This window comes from Talpa occidentalis, unplaced genomic scaffold, assembly GCF_014898055.3.
Source record: "Talpa occidentalis isolate TD23 unplaced genomic scaffold, MPIMG_talOcc4v2.1 talOcc4.2, whole genome shotgun sequence".
In the NCBI taxonomy this organism is placed as follows: domain Eukaryota; kingdom Metazoa; phylum Chordata; class Mammalia; order Eulipotyphla; family Talpidae; genus Talpa; species Talpa occidentalis.
This window is the reverse complement of record NW_023602073.1, coordinates 142,520,489-142,534,834: the sequence shown is the minus strand read 5'-3', so window position 1 is coordinate 142,534,834 and position 14,346 is coordinate 142,520,489. Positions and strand designations below refer to the sequence as shown.

At 52.0% G+C, this 14,346-nt stretch overlaps 1 protein-coding gene across 4 annotated transcripts in view; it reads left to right on the top strand.

Moving 5' to 3' along the window:
- Positions 1-14,346, top strand: part of TMEM181 (transmembrane protein 181) — a 62,357-nt gene that overhangs the window by 31,397 nt on the left and 16,614 nt on the right. For all 4 annotated transcript variants that reach the window (XM_054697922.1, XM_054697925.1, XM_054697926.1 and 1 more), the window contains exons 2-6: positions 3,823-3,926; positions 6,278-6,333; positions 7,830-7,920; positions 9,091-9,212; positions 10,309-10,419. In XM_054697922.1, the coding sequence (XP_054553897.1) occupies positions 3,823-3,926; positions 6,278-6,333; positions 7,830-7,920; positions 9,091-9,212; positions 10,309-10,419 (484 nt within the window). The remainder of the gene's footprint in view (positions 1-3,822; positions 3,927-6,277; positions 6,334-7,829; positions 7,921-9,090; positions 9,213-10,308; positions 10,420-14,346) is intronic.

Genomic DNA, 14,346 nt, shown 5'->3' with positions numbered 1-14,346 from the left:
ATATACAACTGTTATATCCTCTTGTTTCACTGATCCCTTTACTATATATTAACTTTAATCAGTGAGTTTTTCTTTTCTTTTTTTAAAGATTTATTTATTTATGTATACAAGAACTGGAGTGCGGGCCTCCCCAGTGGTGCAAGGGGTTAAGATGCGGCCTATGAAGCTATCTGCAGCCACTGCAGCACGAGTTCGATCCCCAGCCAGCCAGGAAGGAGACCCACATGGCGCAGCAGATCTCCCCTGACTCACCCACTGCTCCCCTCAGCAGTGTATTTTAGTCAATCTGCCTGTCCCCTACTCTGTGGTGAATCCTCTCACCCCCCACATCTCTGGCCTGTACCCCATAAATAAATAAATCAATGCATAAATAAATAAATCGTGTATGCATAAATGCATAAAATAAATGTTGTATGCATAAATAAATAAATCTTTTAAAAATAATTAAAAAAAAAGAACTGGAATACAAACCAGAGGTACAGGGGGAGAAAGGATTCACCAGAGACAGAGCAGGGAACAGAACAGGCAGACTGACTGAAATGCACTGCTGAGGGGAGCTGCAGCGGAGACAGGAGCGATCTGCCCCACCATGTGGTTATCTCCCTGGCTGACTGGAGATCAAACTTGTGCTGCAGTGGCTGTGGACAGCTTCACAGTGCTTCCACCATCAGGGAGGCCCAGTGAGATTCTTTTTCTTTCATTTGTTTTCTTATTGTTTGTGACACTTCAGTTTACATCTGTCCCTTGAATATTTCGTGTAAGGCTGATTTGTGGTTATGATCTCTTTTAGTTTTTACTTGTCTGGAAAATTATCTCTCCTTCAGTTTTGACTGCTGATTTTGATAGGTAGGGAATTCTTGGTTGGAAGTTTTTTCCTGTCACCTTTCTGAATGTCATTCCCTTGTGGTCAGCAGAGTTTCTGCTGAAAATCTGCTGGTAGTCTTATGGGATAGGTATGGGAGCTCCCTTGTATTTAACACCTTGGTTTTCTCTTGCTGCTGCCTTTAAGAGTCTTTTTCTTTAACTTCTGACATTTTAGTTATAATGTATTAGTGTGATTCTCATTGTGTTTATCTTTTTTTTGGAACTGTTTTATCTTTTTTTTGGAACTGTCTATGCTCCCTTGATTTGGATGTTTGTTGCCTTCCTCAGGTTAGGGAAGTTTCCAGACATTATTTCTTCAAATACATTTTCTACCCCTTTTCCGCTCACTCTCCTCCCTCTGGGACCACGGTAATGTGACTGTTAGACTACTTGCTGTCCTGCATGCTCCTTAAATGACGCTATCTTCACTTATCAAAAATTTTTGTCAGGCCTCCCTGGTGGCACAAGGGGTTAAGATGCAACCTATCAAGCTGTCCGCAGCCTCTGCAGCATGAGTTCAACTCCCCGGCCGGCCAGGGAGCAACCCATATGGTGCAGCAGACCTCTCCTGTCTCGCCTGCTGCTCCCCTCAGCAGTGTATTCCAGTCAATCTGCCTGTTCTGCTCCCCACTCTCTCTGGTGAATCCTCTCACCCCCATACCTCTGACCTGTACCCCAGGTCTTGTATGCATAAATAAATAAATCTTTAAAAAAAAAATCTTTTCTTTTTGCTGCTGTTTGGATGAGATCCTCTGCTCTTTTTTTGAGCCTGTGGATCCATTTTTCTGCCTCACCTCGCTGTGGTTCAGTCCCTCTATTGAATTTTTCAGGCTGGCTATTGTATTCTTCAGGTCTGGGACTTTTGCTTGGCGCTCTTTTATATCCCCTGTCTCAGTTAAACTTCTCACTGTGTGTATTCTCTCTAGTTCAGTGAACATCTTTCTAACCATTACTTTCAGTTCTTTATCTGGCGGTCTACTTGTCTCCCTTTCATTTCATAAGATCTTTTTCTGAAGGTTTATCTTGTTCTTTCATTTGGAACAAAGTTCTCAGGTTCCTCATTTCACTTCCTCTCTGTTTGTTTCTATGTATCAAGAGAAACCGCTGTCATTCTCAGTCTTGAAAGAGTGATCTTCCATAGCTATTGGACCTTGTTGTTCAATTTTGCCCTATTTATTTGTTAGCCTTTGCACCCTTTGTGGCTGGCTGTCTAGGCAGCCTGGTTTATTCCTCACAGGCCCTGTTGAGGGTTGTCACTGTAGCAAGGGGTGAACTCTTTTAGCATCTAGTTTTAGACTGATTGGACAGCAGGCCCTCAGGTATCAGCTTTTATAGTTTGCTAATATGTGTGGTCCTGGGCTGGCCTCCAGAACTGGCAATATGGAGGTGTCCCCTTGGGGGCAGCTGCAGGAAAATCTGGGAGGTATTGGTGAGCTCCTTTCTGGGAGGTATTGGTGAGCTATAGTGAGGCGAGGGCAAGTGCAAAGACAGTGTCCTCTTTCCTGTAGTTCCTGAGAAGAAGCCCTCTGGCTTCAGAGAGGCCCTGGGCTCTCAAGTTCATAATCTTTTGGGTCCAAAATCCAGGTTGGGATCGGGCACTCCCGTCACTAGCTTTCCTGCCACACGGCGCAGGGTTATTTGTGCTTCAGTGTTTGGTCCTGAGTCCCAGAGGAAGAGATGGGGCGCTCATTCTCTCGCTGCTTCGCCAGTTCTGTTATTCTGTGAGACTCAGTGACACGGATTGGAAAGTTCACGCCACCTGAGCCTCATCGGTCCTGCTGGAGAGAGCGGACTCTTATCAGCAAAGCCACGTCAGCACCTCAGGGGAGGGCGGCGCACGGCCCCACCTTTGCCCTGAGATACTGTCCAGCTGATCTCCTGCTCAGGAGCTGGAATCTTTGCCTGCTGCGGGGAGGGGACGGGTGTGCCCTGCACCATGTGAACTTCCGTCCACACAAGCAAACAACCTTTCCCTCTGTTTCCAGTTCAAAGCCTGTTTCACCCCTGGTAGGGGTGGGGGTGCCCACCTGCCAGGAGGCACCAGAAAGTCAGATTTCTCCCTGCTCTCAGCTCCCAAAGCTAGGAAATGCTCGGGGAATGAAAAGAATGTGAAAAGCAAAGCAAAACAAAATGTCTCTCCCCCCCATCTCTTTGGGTTCATTGGGCCCACCTGCTCCTGCATTTACTCGCTGTCGGGGCTGTTTATAGAGATGGCCTTGAGGGCTTTGGACAAACGCTGACCCGCCACAAAAGTCTAACCTCAGGTCCTTTACACATTTTTCTTTTGCTTGGTGGTCCTGACGTAGTGGGTCAAAGAGCAACCGCCTTAGCCCCACCACTGTTTTCTTCTGCCCAAAGGAGAACATGAGGGTGAAGAGGTTAGCGCTGACGCGGGCTGTTAGAAGGATGGGTTTCCATAGAGGTGTCAGTCACAGCAAACTGTCAGCCATGTGTCGGTGGCATCAGAACCAGACCCCCACAACAGGGCTGAGATTATGAGGGACCCTGGACCCGAGTCAGCACCCTGGGCCGGTGGGGACGCCGGACAGAGAATTGCGGGTCGGGCTTGGTGCTGCCCACTCACAGTCAGAGCCGGGTGTGCATCCCCGTCTGCGCTCCTGGGGCCACTCTGGCCACTGAAGGCAGGGTGTGGACAGGCCGTCCACCCCATGCACGGGTGTGGTGACATGGGCCTGAGTGGGCAGGGAAGCCACCATGCTCCTTGTTCCTGCTGCGGGTGCGGGCTGGGACCTGTGCGGCCACTGTGACTGGGCCCTCTCTGCAGAGCACCCGACCCAGGCCAGCCCCAGTGCTGGTCCCCCGCGGTGGTCCCCGAGGCCTCAGAGACTGTTGTCAGGCAGGTCCCCTGGTTTCAGCACAGGCGCCTTCCAGGGGCGGGCTGGGCGGTGGGGAGGGCTTCCGGCGGACCCGCAGCCTCACCCCTGCCTCTGTCCGCAGGCTGGCGCCCATGCGCCTGTACACGCTGTCCAAGCGCCACTTCGTCCTCGTGTTCGTCGTCTTCTTCGTGTGTTTCGGCCTGACTGTCTTCATTGGGATCAAAGGTAAGTCGGCGGTGTGCTGAGAGAATATGGTGTCGCTGGAGGGGGGCCACGGGCTTTGGGTCTCTTCTCCCCTAACTTCCTGCTCAGGCCCATCGCCTGGAAGCTGCTTCCAGGCCCCTGCGCACACTTCCCTCTGGCTTGATGGCAGGTGAGCAGGCTCGTGACGGGCAGCTCAGGTCACGCGGTGCCCTGGGCTCCCAGGTTGAGACAATGAGGCCCAGAGGTGGGTCAGGGCTGTTCTCGAAAGGAGACACATTACCTGTGAGAAGCAGGGCGTTGCTTGCAGCTGGGCCCTACTCCCCATAGGCCACTCCCAACCCCCGCCCCCCGCCTCTGCCACCCAGGCCCTGTGGGTCAGGGTGCCTGCGCAGAGCAGCTGACCCGCAGCTGGGCCTGTGCAGCATCCTCTGGTTCTGGGCCCCATGCAAGACCAGCGCTCTGGGTCACTGGGTAAATAGAAGAGTCACTGCTGATGGGGAACATTGTTGCCTCCCAAATCCACCAGGCCTGTGCCTGGGCTCTGGTTGCTGGAGGAGCCAAATGCAATAATTCATTCTTCACCCCTGGACACACCACTGGGCCCCAGAATTTTCTCCAAGGTCCAAGGCCTGTGAGGGTGATCGGGCTGTTTCCCGCGCCAACACTGAGTGCCTCACTAGTAGGCTGTATTGCTGCTCCTCACCTGCGGGGCCTGTCAGCGCAGCACCATCGTGGGACTGTCACGCTGACCTTGGCAGGTGCTGGAGCACATGTGAGCTGAGCAGAGCCAGGGGCTGGAGAGCACCTGCCCGGGTGGCCCCGCGAAGGACATTGCTGACCTTGCTGGCTGGAAGCCGGGTGCTGCTGGGGGTCTGTGGTCAGGGCTGGGGTGGGCCATGCCCCATCGGGGGCCTGTGTCAGGCAGCAGAGGAGCGTAGATTTGCTCAAACTGTGAAACCCAGATGGGGGTGCAGTGCGGCTGGAGCAGCACCTGGCTGGGACAGTGACCGTCCACGGTCTTTTTCCCGGATCCATCTGGCAGGTCGGAGTGGGGCCGTCCTGGGGGTGCTTCCATCCTTGATGTGGCACTGATACCATGTCCTGCAGTACTGTGGGGTTGCTTTAGTTACTGCTGTCCTGGGTAGAAGCAGCACTCACTGTTCCCACGTGCCCTGTCCCCCCAGGCAGCCCTGAGTCGGGGGGCCAGGGTGGGATTCTGCCAGCTGCTGGAATGTCTGTTCCAGTCGCACAGTCTGGAGCTGTGGAATTAACCTTTGGGTGGGTTTGGGCCCCATTGGGCCTGTGGCCCCCTGTGCCTGAGCTGGGAGGCCTTTGGTCACCTGACTGCCCCCTTCTGGCCGGTGGACACAGTGACGTTTGGGGTGTCCTGCAGTCTGTGTCTGCCCAGAGGCTCCCTAGCATCTGATTATTTGCACAGTTCTCTCTCTAGCAGGCTGCAGGTCCCTGTGGGAGAATGAGTAACAATGTGGATCTTCGGCAGTGTACTGGGGTGCTCGCTTAGGGGACTCCCTTCATCCAGGGGTTTTGGATCTCTGGTGGGTCATGTCTGGACACTGGTGAGGGGCTGTGATTCTTCGTTTTAATGATTCATACATTTCCGTTCACTTCGCGAAGATTTTCCTGCTCCCCCGCTCAGGGAAGAGTCCAGTGGGCCCCTGTCTGTCCACTTCTAGGACGGCCAGGCCACGTCCCGGACACACTGGGTCTGTGTGGCTGGTTGCTTCCGCTGGCTGAGGTGCACGCTGGGTGTCCCCTTGTTTACATGGAGGGCGCTGGCTGCGGGCATGATCACTGTGGCCCCCAGAATGCTGCCTTGCTAGTGTGGGGGGGGGGGGGCTTTGCAGAACAAATCCAGCTCCAGGTTGTGTTAGAATCACATCCCGCAGGTGTCCTTTGCTGCTTTTGACATAAAACTGCAACATGACTCACAGCGTGTGAGAGTCTCCCACACTTGTTAGTTCAGGAAAAGCCTTGAGTGTGTATTATGCGTCTTTATAGCCTCAACTTAAATACTTCCAGCCATTGTCTGCGTCATTCGTGCGTCCTCGGGTCCATGCACAGAGCCCGCCAGCGGGGACGGGGCTGCCCACGTCCGGGACCCCCGGCCTCGCAGCCGTTGTGTGGCAGGCCCTGTGCTCACTGGGAAGTCGTGATGAGTAGCAGAGGGCACGTGTGTCCTCCGCGTCCTCAGCTTGTGTTTTACCCGCATACACACACCCAGTCTCAAGGGACACACGAGGAAAATAAGACTAACCTCCCTACAAGGTATGAGGCTTTCTCAGCATTTGGAAGAAGAAGCAGTAACCCTCATCCCAGACTAACCTGCCTTTCCCTTCTCTGTTACCCCCTAGGGCCCAAAGTGATCCAAACGTCCGCAGCCAATTTTTCACTAAATAATGGCAAAAAGGTAAGACTGGATTTCGGTGGCAGCTTCCGGGTCACTGAGCGGGGCTCCTGCCCAGAGACTCCTGCCAGCCCACTGCCCCGAGCTTTCTTCTCCGGGCAGCACATGTGTGCCGCTCCGCTGCCGGCCGCTGCCCAAGCCCTGCTGGCCGCGTTTGCCTTTCCTGCCGCCAGAGGGGAGGTGGCCCCGGGAAAGTGGGGGGCGGCCTCCCAGGGGCTGAGTCCTGCACACGCCCAATGCCGTGTGCCTGTGGACTCCCTTGGGCTGTGTTCTGCCCTGGTTGTGTGTCTCTGGTGTGCCCGGAGCCTGACGTGGCCGCGGGCAGGGCCCAGCTGCCTGGGTTCTTCAGTTTCAGTGAAAGATCCTTTCCTCTTTCCTTTTTTTTTTTTTTTAACCATGCCTTGATTCTCTAGCATCTTTAGAGAAAAGCAAAGGTTTTTCCAATTGGTATTTCACAGACCCTAAGTTGGGAAAGTCCAGATAAGCAAACACTTGTCTTCCGCTGCATCAAACATAATGCCCTCATTATAAACTGAACGCAGGCGCCTGCTTCTCGGGCACCGTTATGTGTGTGGTGGACCCCAGAATCCCTCTCTCTGTGGTCCCGGCTCCCTGCTTGGTTTTTACCCTTGCAATTCTCAGAAAGGCAGGAGGAGGAACACGTCCTCAGACATCTCCCTCGTAGCTCTCCTTGTGGCTGCTCCGGCTCGAAGGGCCTGTGTGGAAGTGATCTTGGAGTTTCTTTATTTAACTCTCAGGTGGAGGGTCCGGTTTGAAGAGATGACACCAGGGGTTCCCGACTGCAGTTTGGTCCCGAAATTTCTCTCTCGGGATATGAGTCCTTTATTGACTCGAGAGAGGGCAGCCGTCCCAGCTTATGTGCTCCCGCAAGTTCATCCTCACTTCTGAGCAGTCATGGGTCATCCTGGGGCTTTTAGGAAAGCCTTGGGCCCAGGGGCCTCGTTGAGGCCTTTCCGAGATGCTGGTCCTCTGTGCACTTGGAGGATACTGGCCTGGGGCCACCTGAGCTTCCTCTGGAGCCCACTGCTTTTGGGAGAACACTGCAGGGCCATCACTGGCCACATGTCCCCGTTAGTTTTTCTATGGGGACACTAAGACTTGCCTAAGCTGAAAATAACTCACGTCCAGTGGCGGAATGGCTGGTCTCCTGGAGCCGGAGAAATGATGCTTAAGACACATCATCTTGTGAATGTGAAGATGCTTCTTTGGAGGCTACTGTCATCTCAGTCTAGTGTCACCCTACACACTAAAGTTTTTCTCCTAGATGGCTTTTTCTTGGTGTGTTGCTAGGCATGAAGTGCCCAGGCTCCGGGTGGGGGCTGCCTGCTCAGGAAGGCGGGATTCCGCCCACGTAGTTGGGAGCAGTGCTGACGCACAAGCCATTTTTGCTTAACGTAAAGTTGCATGTGCAGGTGCGGCATTTGATCAATTTGCAAAAAGGCCATGTGCTTACTTAACTTTCTTCCCTTTTGCCTCAGCTAAAACCAATTCACATAGTCTCAAATCCGCTGTCCACATACAATCAGCAGCTGTGGCTGACGTGTGTCGTGGAGTTGGAACAATCAAAAGGTAGGAAGCGCAACACTGGCGTGACTTTCCCTTGCACCATATTTTAAAGGTTGAAAGAGCATTAAAGTCTTCAAACAGGTGCTCAAAGGTGGAGGTACAGGATGGTCATTGTTTATAATAGCAACAGTTTGGAAGCCCCTCTAATGCCCTGCAGGCAGTGCTGAGGAAGTACTTGTCACCCCTCAGAGTACTGGTCAGTGTTCAGGGTATAGGTCACCTCAGGGAGTAATGGTCACCTCTTAGGGGTACTGGCTATAGGTCAGGAGCACTGGCCAGCCCTCAGGGGTACTGGGCCAGCACTGGGTACCAATCAGCATTGGAAGGACCAGCCAGCTTAGCTCCATGGCTGCCCGGTGTGGGCACTGTGGCTGCAGCCTTCCCCATGGTGCTCTGGGCTAGAATCAAGTCCTAATGCCTCAGGCATTAGGAACACAGTGTCTGAGACCTTGTGACATTTTGATCGTCACGACTGTGGGTGGATGCCAGGGATGCAGCTGAGCAGCCCACGATGCACAAGAAGACCCCACAACAAGAACTGTCTGGTCCCAGAGTGTCCATGGTGCCGAGGCCGAGCCCTGCAGCAGTCCTGCTTGTGGTGACTTAGCCCTGTCCTTCCAGACGGCACAGTTATGCCCCAGAGTGAGGAGGCCCACCCTCCTTGTCTTCTCTGTGCTGTGGTCCAGAAGAGACACTTTAGTTGAGAAAAAGTTTGAGTCCATGACCACAGTAAATTAAATGGAAAAAAACTCAGGTCTGCTTGTCTAGAAAGCGGCCTGGACAGGTAGACACAAACTTACTCTGATGTGGTGAGATTGTAAAATTTTAATGCCTTTTTTGTATTTTTTTCCTGGTTTTTATAACAATGAACATATCAGAGAAAAAAGTAAATTATGTTATCAGAAGGAATAAATAATCTTTTAATCATGGTAAAAAGCTAAACTCAAATGTCCGAGGAAATTAAGAAGATCCCATTAGCCATGGACCGTCTGCCCGTGTGTGAAATGGAGTCGGTGCCCCTGAAGTGCAGGCCTTACATGGGCCCTGAGTGGGGGGCAGAGGGCCTGAGTGGGCACCTAGGGTCCCCATGGCTGCGGCTGCTGTGGTGGGGGGCCCCTGGCGGCACACAGGCCTCTGGTGAGCCTCCCTGATGCTGAGCTGCTGCTTTTGCAGAAACTTCGATCCAGACGAGTTTCCCCATGACTGTCAAAGTGGACGGAGTTGCTCAGGATGGAACGACCATGTTCATCCATAACAAAGTGCACAACAGGACCCGGACCCTCACGTGCGCAGGGGTGAGTGTGCCATGAGCACAGTCATCCACACTAGCCCAGAAGCTCAGGTGCCCCAGGGCCTTGTGAAGTACCGCAGGTGACACCCATGTGTGTGCGCGCAGACTCACAGCAGCTGTACATACCCAGGGATGCTCCCTGGTTCCACTGTTGGCCACTAACTGACTGGTGAGTCCAAACGTGCCTGTCGATGACCACCTGTGCAGGCCCATTCCAGGTCATTCTTGACCACGGGTCTTTGGGTTGTTTCCAGTGTGTGCTGAACGGCCTGACCCATCTGGGGGCGCTGAGGCCCTGGCCTGTGAGGGAGAGTGACCCATTATTTTTGGCAGCAGCTTTGGGGGGCAGTGGGTAGCCTTGCGGTAGTAAACCTGGTGGCCCAGAGAAGGAAAGGGGCCCTCTCTCTCGATTTCATCAGCTCCATGATCCGAAGAATCAGATGCAGGATCGCGTTGAGGCCCGGCGGGACTTGCCGGGGCACGCGTCGCCGTGGGAGGACGTGGGAGAGCATGCGCTTGATTATGTGGGACCAGGAAAGGGACCCCCCAGCTTGGTCCCCCTGGCCCTCAGCGGCCCCAGGCAGGTACTGCCATAGAGCCCACCCGTGCCTGGAGAGCGAGGCTTCCGGAGGTCAGCGGTGTTGCCTGAGGTCACTTGGTTGGGGAGGCCGATCAGGGGCTCACCCTGTGCTCTTCTTTTGAAGCCTGCATGTTGGGAGGGAGCGTGAGGGCAGCTGCAGACGTGGGCTGAGGGAAAGTCGTGCTTAGCTCACTTTCCCCAGGCAGGGTGTCGTGTAAATGCAGGTGTGTGTTGGGTTGTTAACTCCTTTGATTTCTTGTGACAGATTATTTTGAATCAAAGTAGCAAGATTCTAATGACTATAAATCATAACGCATTTGGTGTCCAGAAATACTCATTTGGCTCCTTCTTTCTAAGAACTGCTTTTGGCTGGGATCTCAATTTTTCTGGGCTCCTGGTGAGATCCCTGGAGAGGATCCATCCTATCACATGTGGTTTAGACGTAATGCTTTGCGGCTGGTGGGTGGGAGAGTCTCTGGCCCTAAAAACACAAATCTTCCTTGTGCTCGTGTATTTGCAGAAATGTGCCGAGATCATCGTGGCTCACCTTGGCTACCTGAACTACACTCAGTACACAGTGATTGTGGGGTTTGAACACCTGAAGCTGCCCATCAAGGAGATGAACTTTACAGTGAGTGCAGTAAGAGCTGACGTGGCTCACGCGTTTACCTCCTTTTTCTTTTGTCCAGTGACTAAAGACAGCATTGGGATCATGTTACTTTGGACCATGGAAGACACAAACTTTTTTTTTTTTTAAGATTTATTTATTTATTTATTTATTTATACAAGCACTGGGTACAGTCAGAAGTGCGGGAGGGTGAGAGAATCCACCAGAGCCAGAGCGGGGAGCAGAACAGGCAGAGGGACCGAAGTACACTGCTGAGGGGAGCAGCGGGCGGCAGGAGAGGTCTGCGCGCCAGACATAAACGTTTTTTTAGAGATGATAGAAAAGCCACAACTTCTTAAGTACATGGTACCAAAATAGCTCAGAGGAACAGCATGAGACTGGAAAACTCCTTCATGGGGCTCTGAAATTTGGACAGCGAGAGGAGAGGGGTGATCCCATTGGAAGGAGTCCCCTCCTACAAAGCAGGACTCCCTTCTGTGTTCCTGAGTGGTCCTCAGACCCCCAAGCCTCTAGCCAAGGGCACGTGCCATCTGACCCGGCTGCCCTAGTCACGTAGCCTGGGTGGTTCAACCTTCTGGCTTGTGTGCAGCTAAGATCGACTTCCCGTTCTTCCACTCACCAGGGGCCCAGCCATTTGGGTGAACTCTGACCTGCATGGCCGAGCAGTATCTGCAGTCCCTGTTTATAGGGTTTTTATTAGAGAGAGAAAGCCTGTGGCTCAGTCCTCTTTGGTATTAGCCGCTCGATGTCTCAGAAACAAGTTTTATGCTAAATGGTCGCAGTTACCAACCTCGTGAGGTAGTCTGCTGGCATGAAAATGCACTACCTTTTTTCTTTATTATTTCACCTTTTAAAAAACTACACAGAATTGTTGCTATCGAATCTGCCTTTTTTTTTTTTTTAGTAAGTTACTTTCTCAATTTTGGGAAGTAAACAAAGCATAATGAACACAGTGCATCTGTAACATATTTTAGTGATAAACACACCCACCAGAATGCCAATGTGAAAAAAGGCAAAAAAAGTGCCCAGGTGGTGAGGATGTGGGGGAGCTGCAGGAGGAAGTCCCAGTGGCTGCCACAGGAGTGTGGCTGCCACCAGAGCGTGGCTGCCACAGGAGCGTGGCGCATGTTGGCCAGAAGACGCAGGTTTTGGTGCTACCATCACTGCGCTCCCTTCCTATAAGCTCCTGACCACCCCTGGGAGATGGCGTGCATGTGTGCATGTTGGGGACCCCGCTCTGAGGCTGGGGGGCTGCTCTGCGGCTGGAGGGCAGGCTATCCACTCCTCTGTCCGTGGGCATCTGAATTGTGCCCAGTGTTAGCCTGTTAGCCTGCTGTGAATGCACATACACGCCTGTGGACGTGGCTTTTATGGCTGTTGGGTAAACACCTAGGGAGGGAAGGCTGGGTCATGCAGCGGGGAGACATTCAGCTGTTTAAGAAACTGACCTCCTGTTTCCCCAAGTGCTGATTGATTACGTCCCACGGCAGGGGTGAGTCCAGGACCTGGCATAGCCAGTCCTGCCGGCGGTAGCTGTTCTAAGCACAGGGGATCGCATGTGCCTTTAGCTCCACAGCTTTGAAGATGTCTTCTGGCTGCATTTGTCGGATGAGAAACCTATCATCCTTATCTTTGTCAAACTCTTACTAGTGTTGCCCCCCTGACCCCCACTGGGAAGGTGTTTATCTTTATAAGCCACTCGGTCATGAATTTCCTTGGTGTCTTATTTCTTGTGCTTTTAGAGTTCGTCTGGCTGCTTAGTTTGTGACTTTATGGCTGTCATCAAGTCTGGACAAATTTTGGCCATTATTTCTTCCAAAATTCTTTCTGTGCCTCTGACCTTTCCCCGAAGGAATTCGAGGACCCAAAATACATCTGTTAGGCCACTGGTTGTTCACCGTTTGCTGAGGCCACTCACTTTTCACTCAGATTGTTTCTGACACTCAGTCTTCGTGTCCACTGCTCTCCGTAATGTCTGCTCAGACCTTTTCCCGGTCATGCCTTAACCCTTCTAGCTTCCTGACGACTGAGCTACTAATCCTGTACCCATGACTTCTGGGTCAGCTTTAATTGATTAGTATTTTTCCCTCATTACGGTTCATATTTTCGTGCCTATTTACATGCCTGCCATTTTTGATTCCATGTCAAACACCATTGATGGCCAGATTTTGTATTCTCGCAAGTAGATCTTTGTTTTGTTCTGGGATGTTATAAAGGTACTTGGAAATGGCCTGATTTTTTTAGGCCTTGCTTTTAAACTGCCAGGCAGGCAAGGCATTATGTCTAAGCCTGATTTTTTCCCGCCATTGAGGCAAAGTGCCCTGAGCATGCTGCCCACCTTCCAGCACGTGTTCCATCCTGCTGTCTGACCAGGCCATTTCTGGCCTGTGGTGAGTGCCAGTGATCCTTCTGGAATTCTTTTTCCCTGGTCTTGGGGGGCTTACACCATGTGCTAGTCAGCATCCAGGTGAAGACGTGAGGGGAAGGCCCTTGGTAGGCATCTGGGGTCTCTGTCTGCGCAGATGTCCTCTCGGTCCCATCCTGCCCTTGTAGCCCGTGACTGGTGTCTCGGGGCTCCTGGTTGTATGTTCCCCTAAAACCCATGACTGCTGTACCCAGAGGCCATGCCTCCTTTATTGCCATCAGCAAGAGATTATTGTCCTTCACTCATCACGTCTTAAACTAGATGTACCTACAGGTAGATAAATGTACGTGTGTGTGTGCGTGTGCACAGGCAGTAAGGAAAGTCAAGTATCTGCAGCCCTGCTCTGAAGTGGATGTTTTTAATTGCTCAGATGATTTTAGTTCAGTACATTAAAATGGTGGGTACACTGGTCCAGCAGTGCCCGGGGTCTGGTGAGAGGTCTGGCCTGTGACCCAGGGTGGAGGCCGCCTTCTGCCCATGCTCAGCCTCACTTCTGCGAGGTGTTCACCAGCTGAGGCCTGCTACTCAGGCACATGCCAGCCACTGACTCCATCCACTCTTTGGGCTCCAGATTCATATGAGTTGTTTCAGTGAGACCTTTATAGAACACACTACCTGCTCACATGGTTGCAGCTTTCAAAAATCACTTTTAGTGGAAAGCATGGCTCTTTCCAATAAAGAGATCAACAGGGTTGATTTTTGGTATGAGATATAAAAGCCCAATGATCTGTGTGATTAAAGAATAATTTATCGGGGCCTCCCTGATGGTGCAGCCACTGCAGCATGAATTTGATCCCCAGCCTGCCAGGGAGCAACCCACATGGCGCAGCAGACCTCTCCTGACTCGCCCACTGCTCCCCTCAGCAGTGTATTTCAGTGGATCTGCCTATTGTGCTCTCCACTCGCTGTGGTGAATCTTCTCACCCCCCACACCTCTCGCCTGTACCCCAGTTCTCGTATGCAATATTGTATGCAATAAATAAAATAAATCTTAAAAAAAATTATCTGCCAGATTCATCATTAATATAACACCCTTTAAAACTATCTTCAGTTCTTGGTAATTGAGGGTTTTTTTTTGTATGCTTTAAAAGTAAAGTGTACTGTTAAAATATCAGAACATATAGGGAAGTACAAGGAAGAACATTTTCTGTCTTTTTTTTTTTAAGATTTATTTATTTATACAAGCACTGGGTACAGTCAGAGGTGCTGGAGGGTGAGAGAATTCACCAGAGCCAGAGCGGAGAATAGAACAGGCAGAGTGATGAAGCACACTGCTGAGGGGAGCAGCCGGCGGCAGGAGAGGTCTGTGCGCCATGTGGGACCCTCGCCCGCCGACCCGGGATTGAACCGGCCCTCCAGAGGCCATGGGCAGCATCGCAACCTAGTGGTCAACCGCTGCGCCACCGGGGAGGTCCGAAAAGAACATTTTCTATTACACAGTCTCACATGGAGAGAGAACTGTTTATTTCTAACCTGGTAGATTTCTTTTAGATGCCTTTTACCCC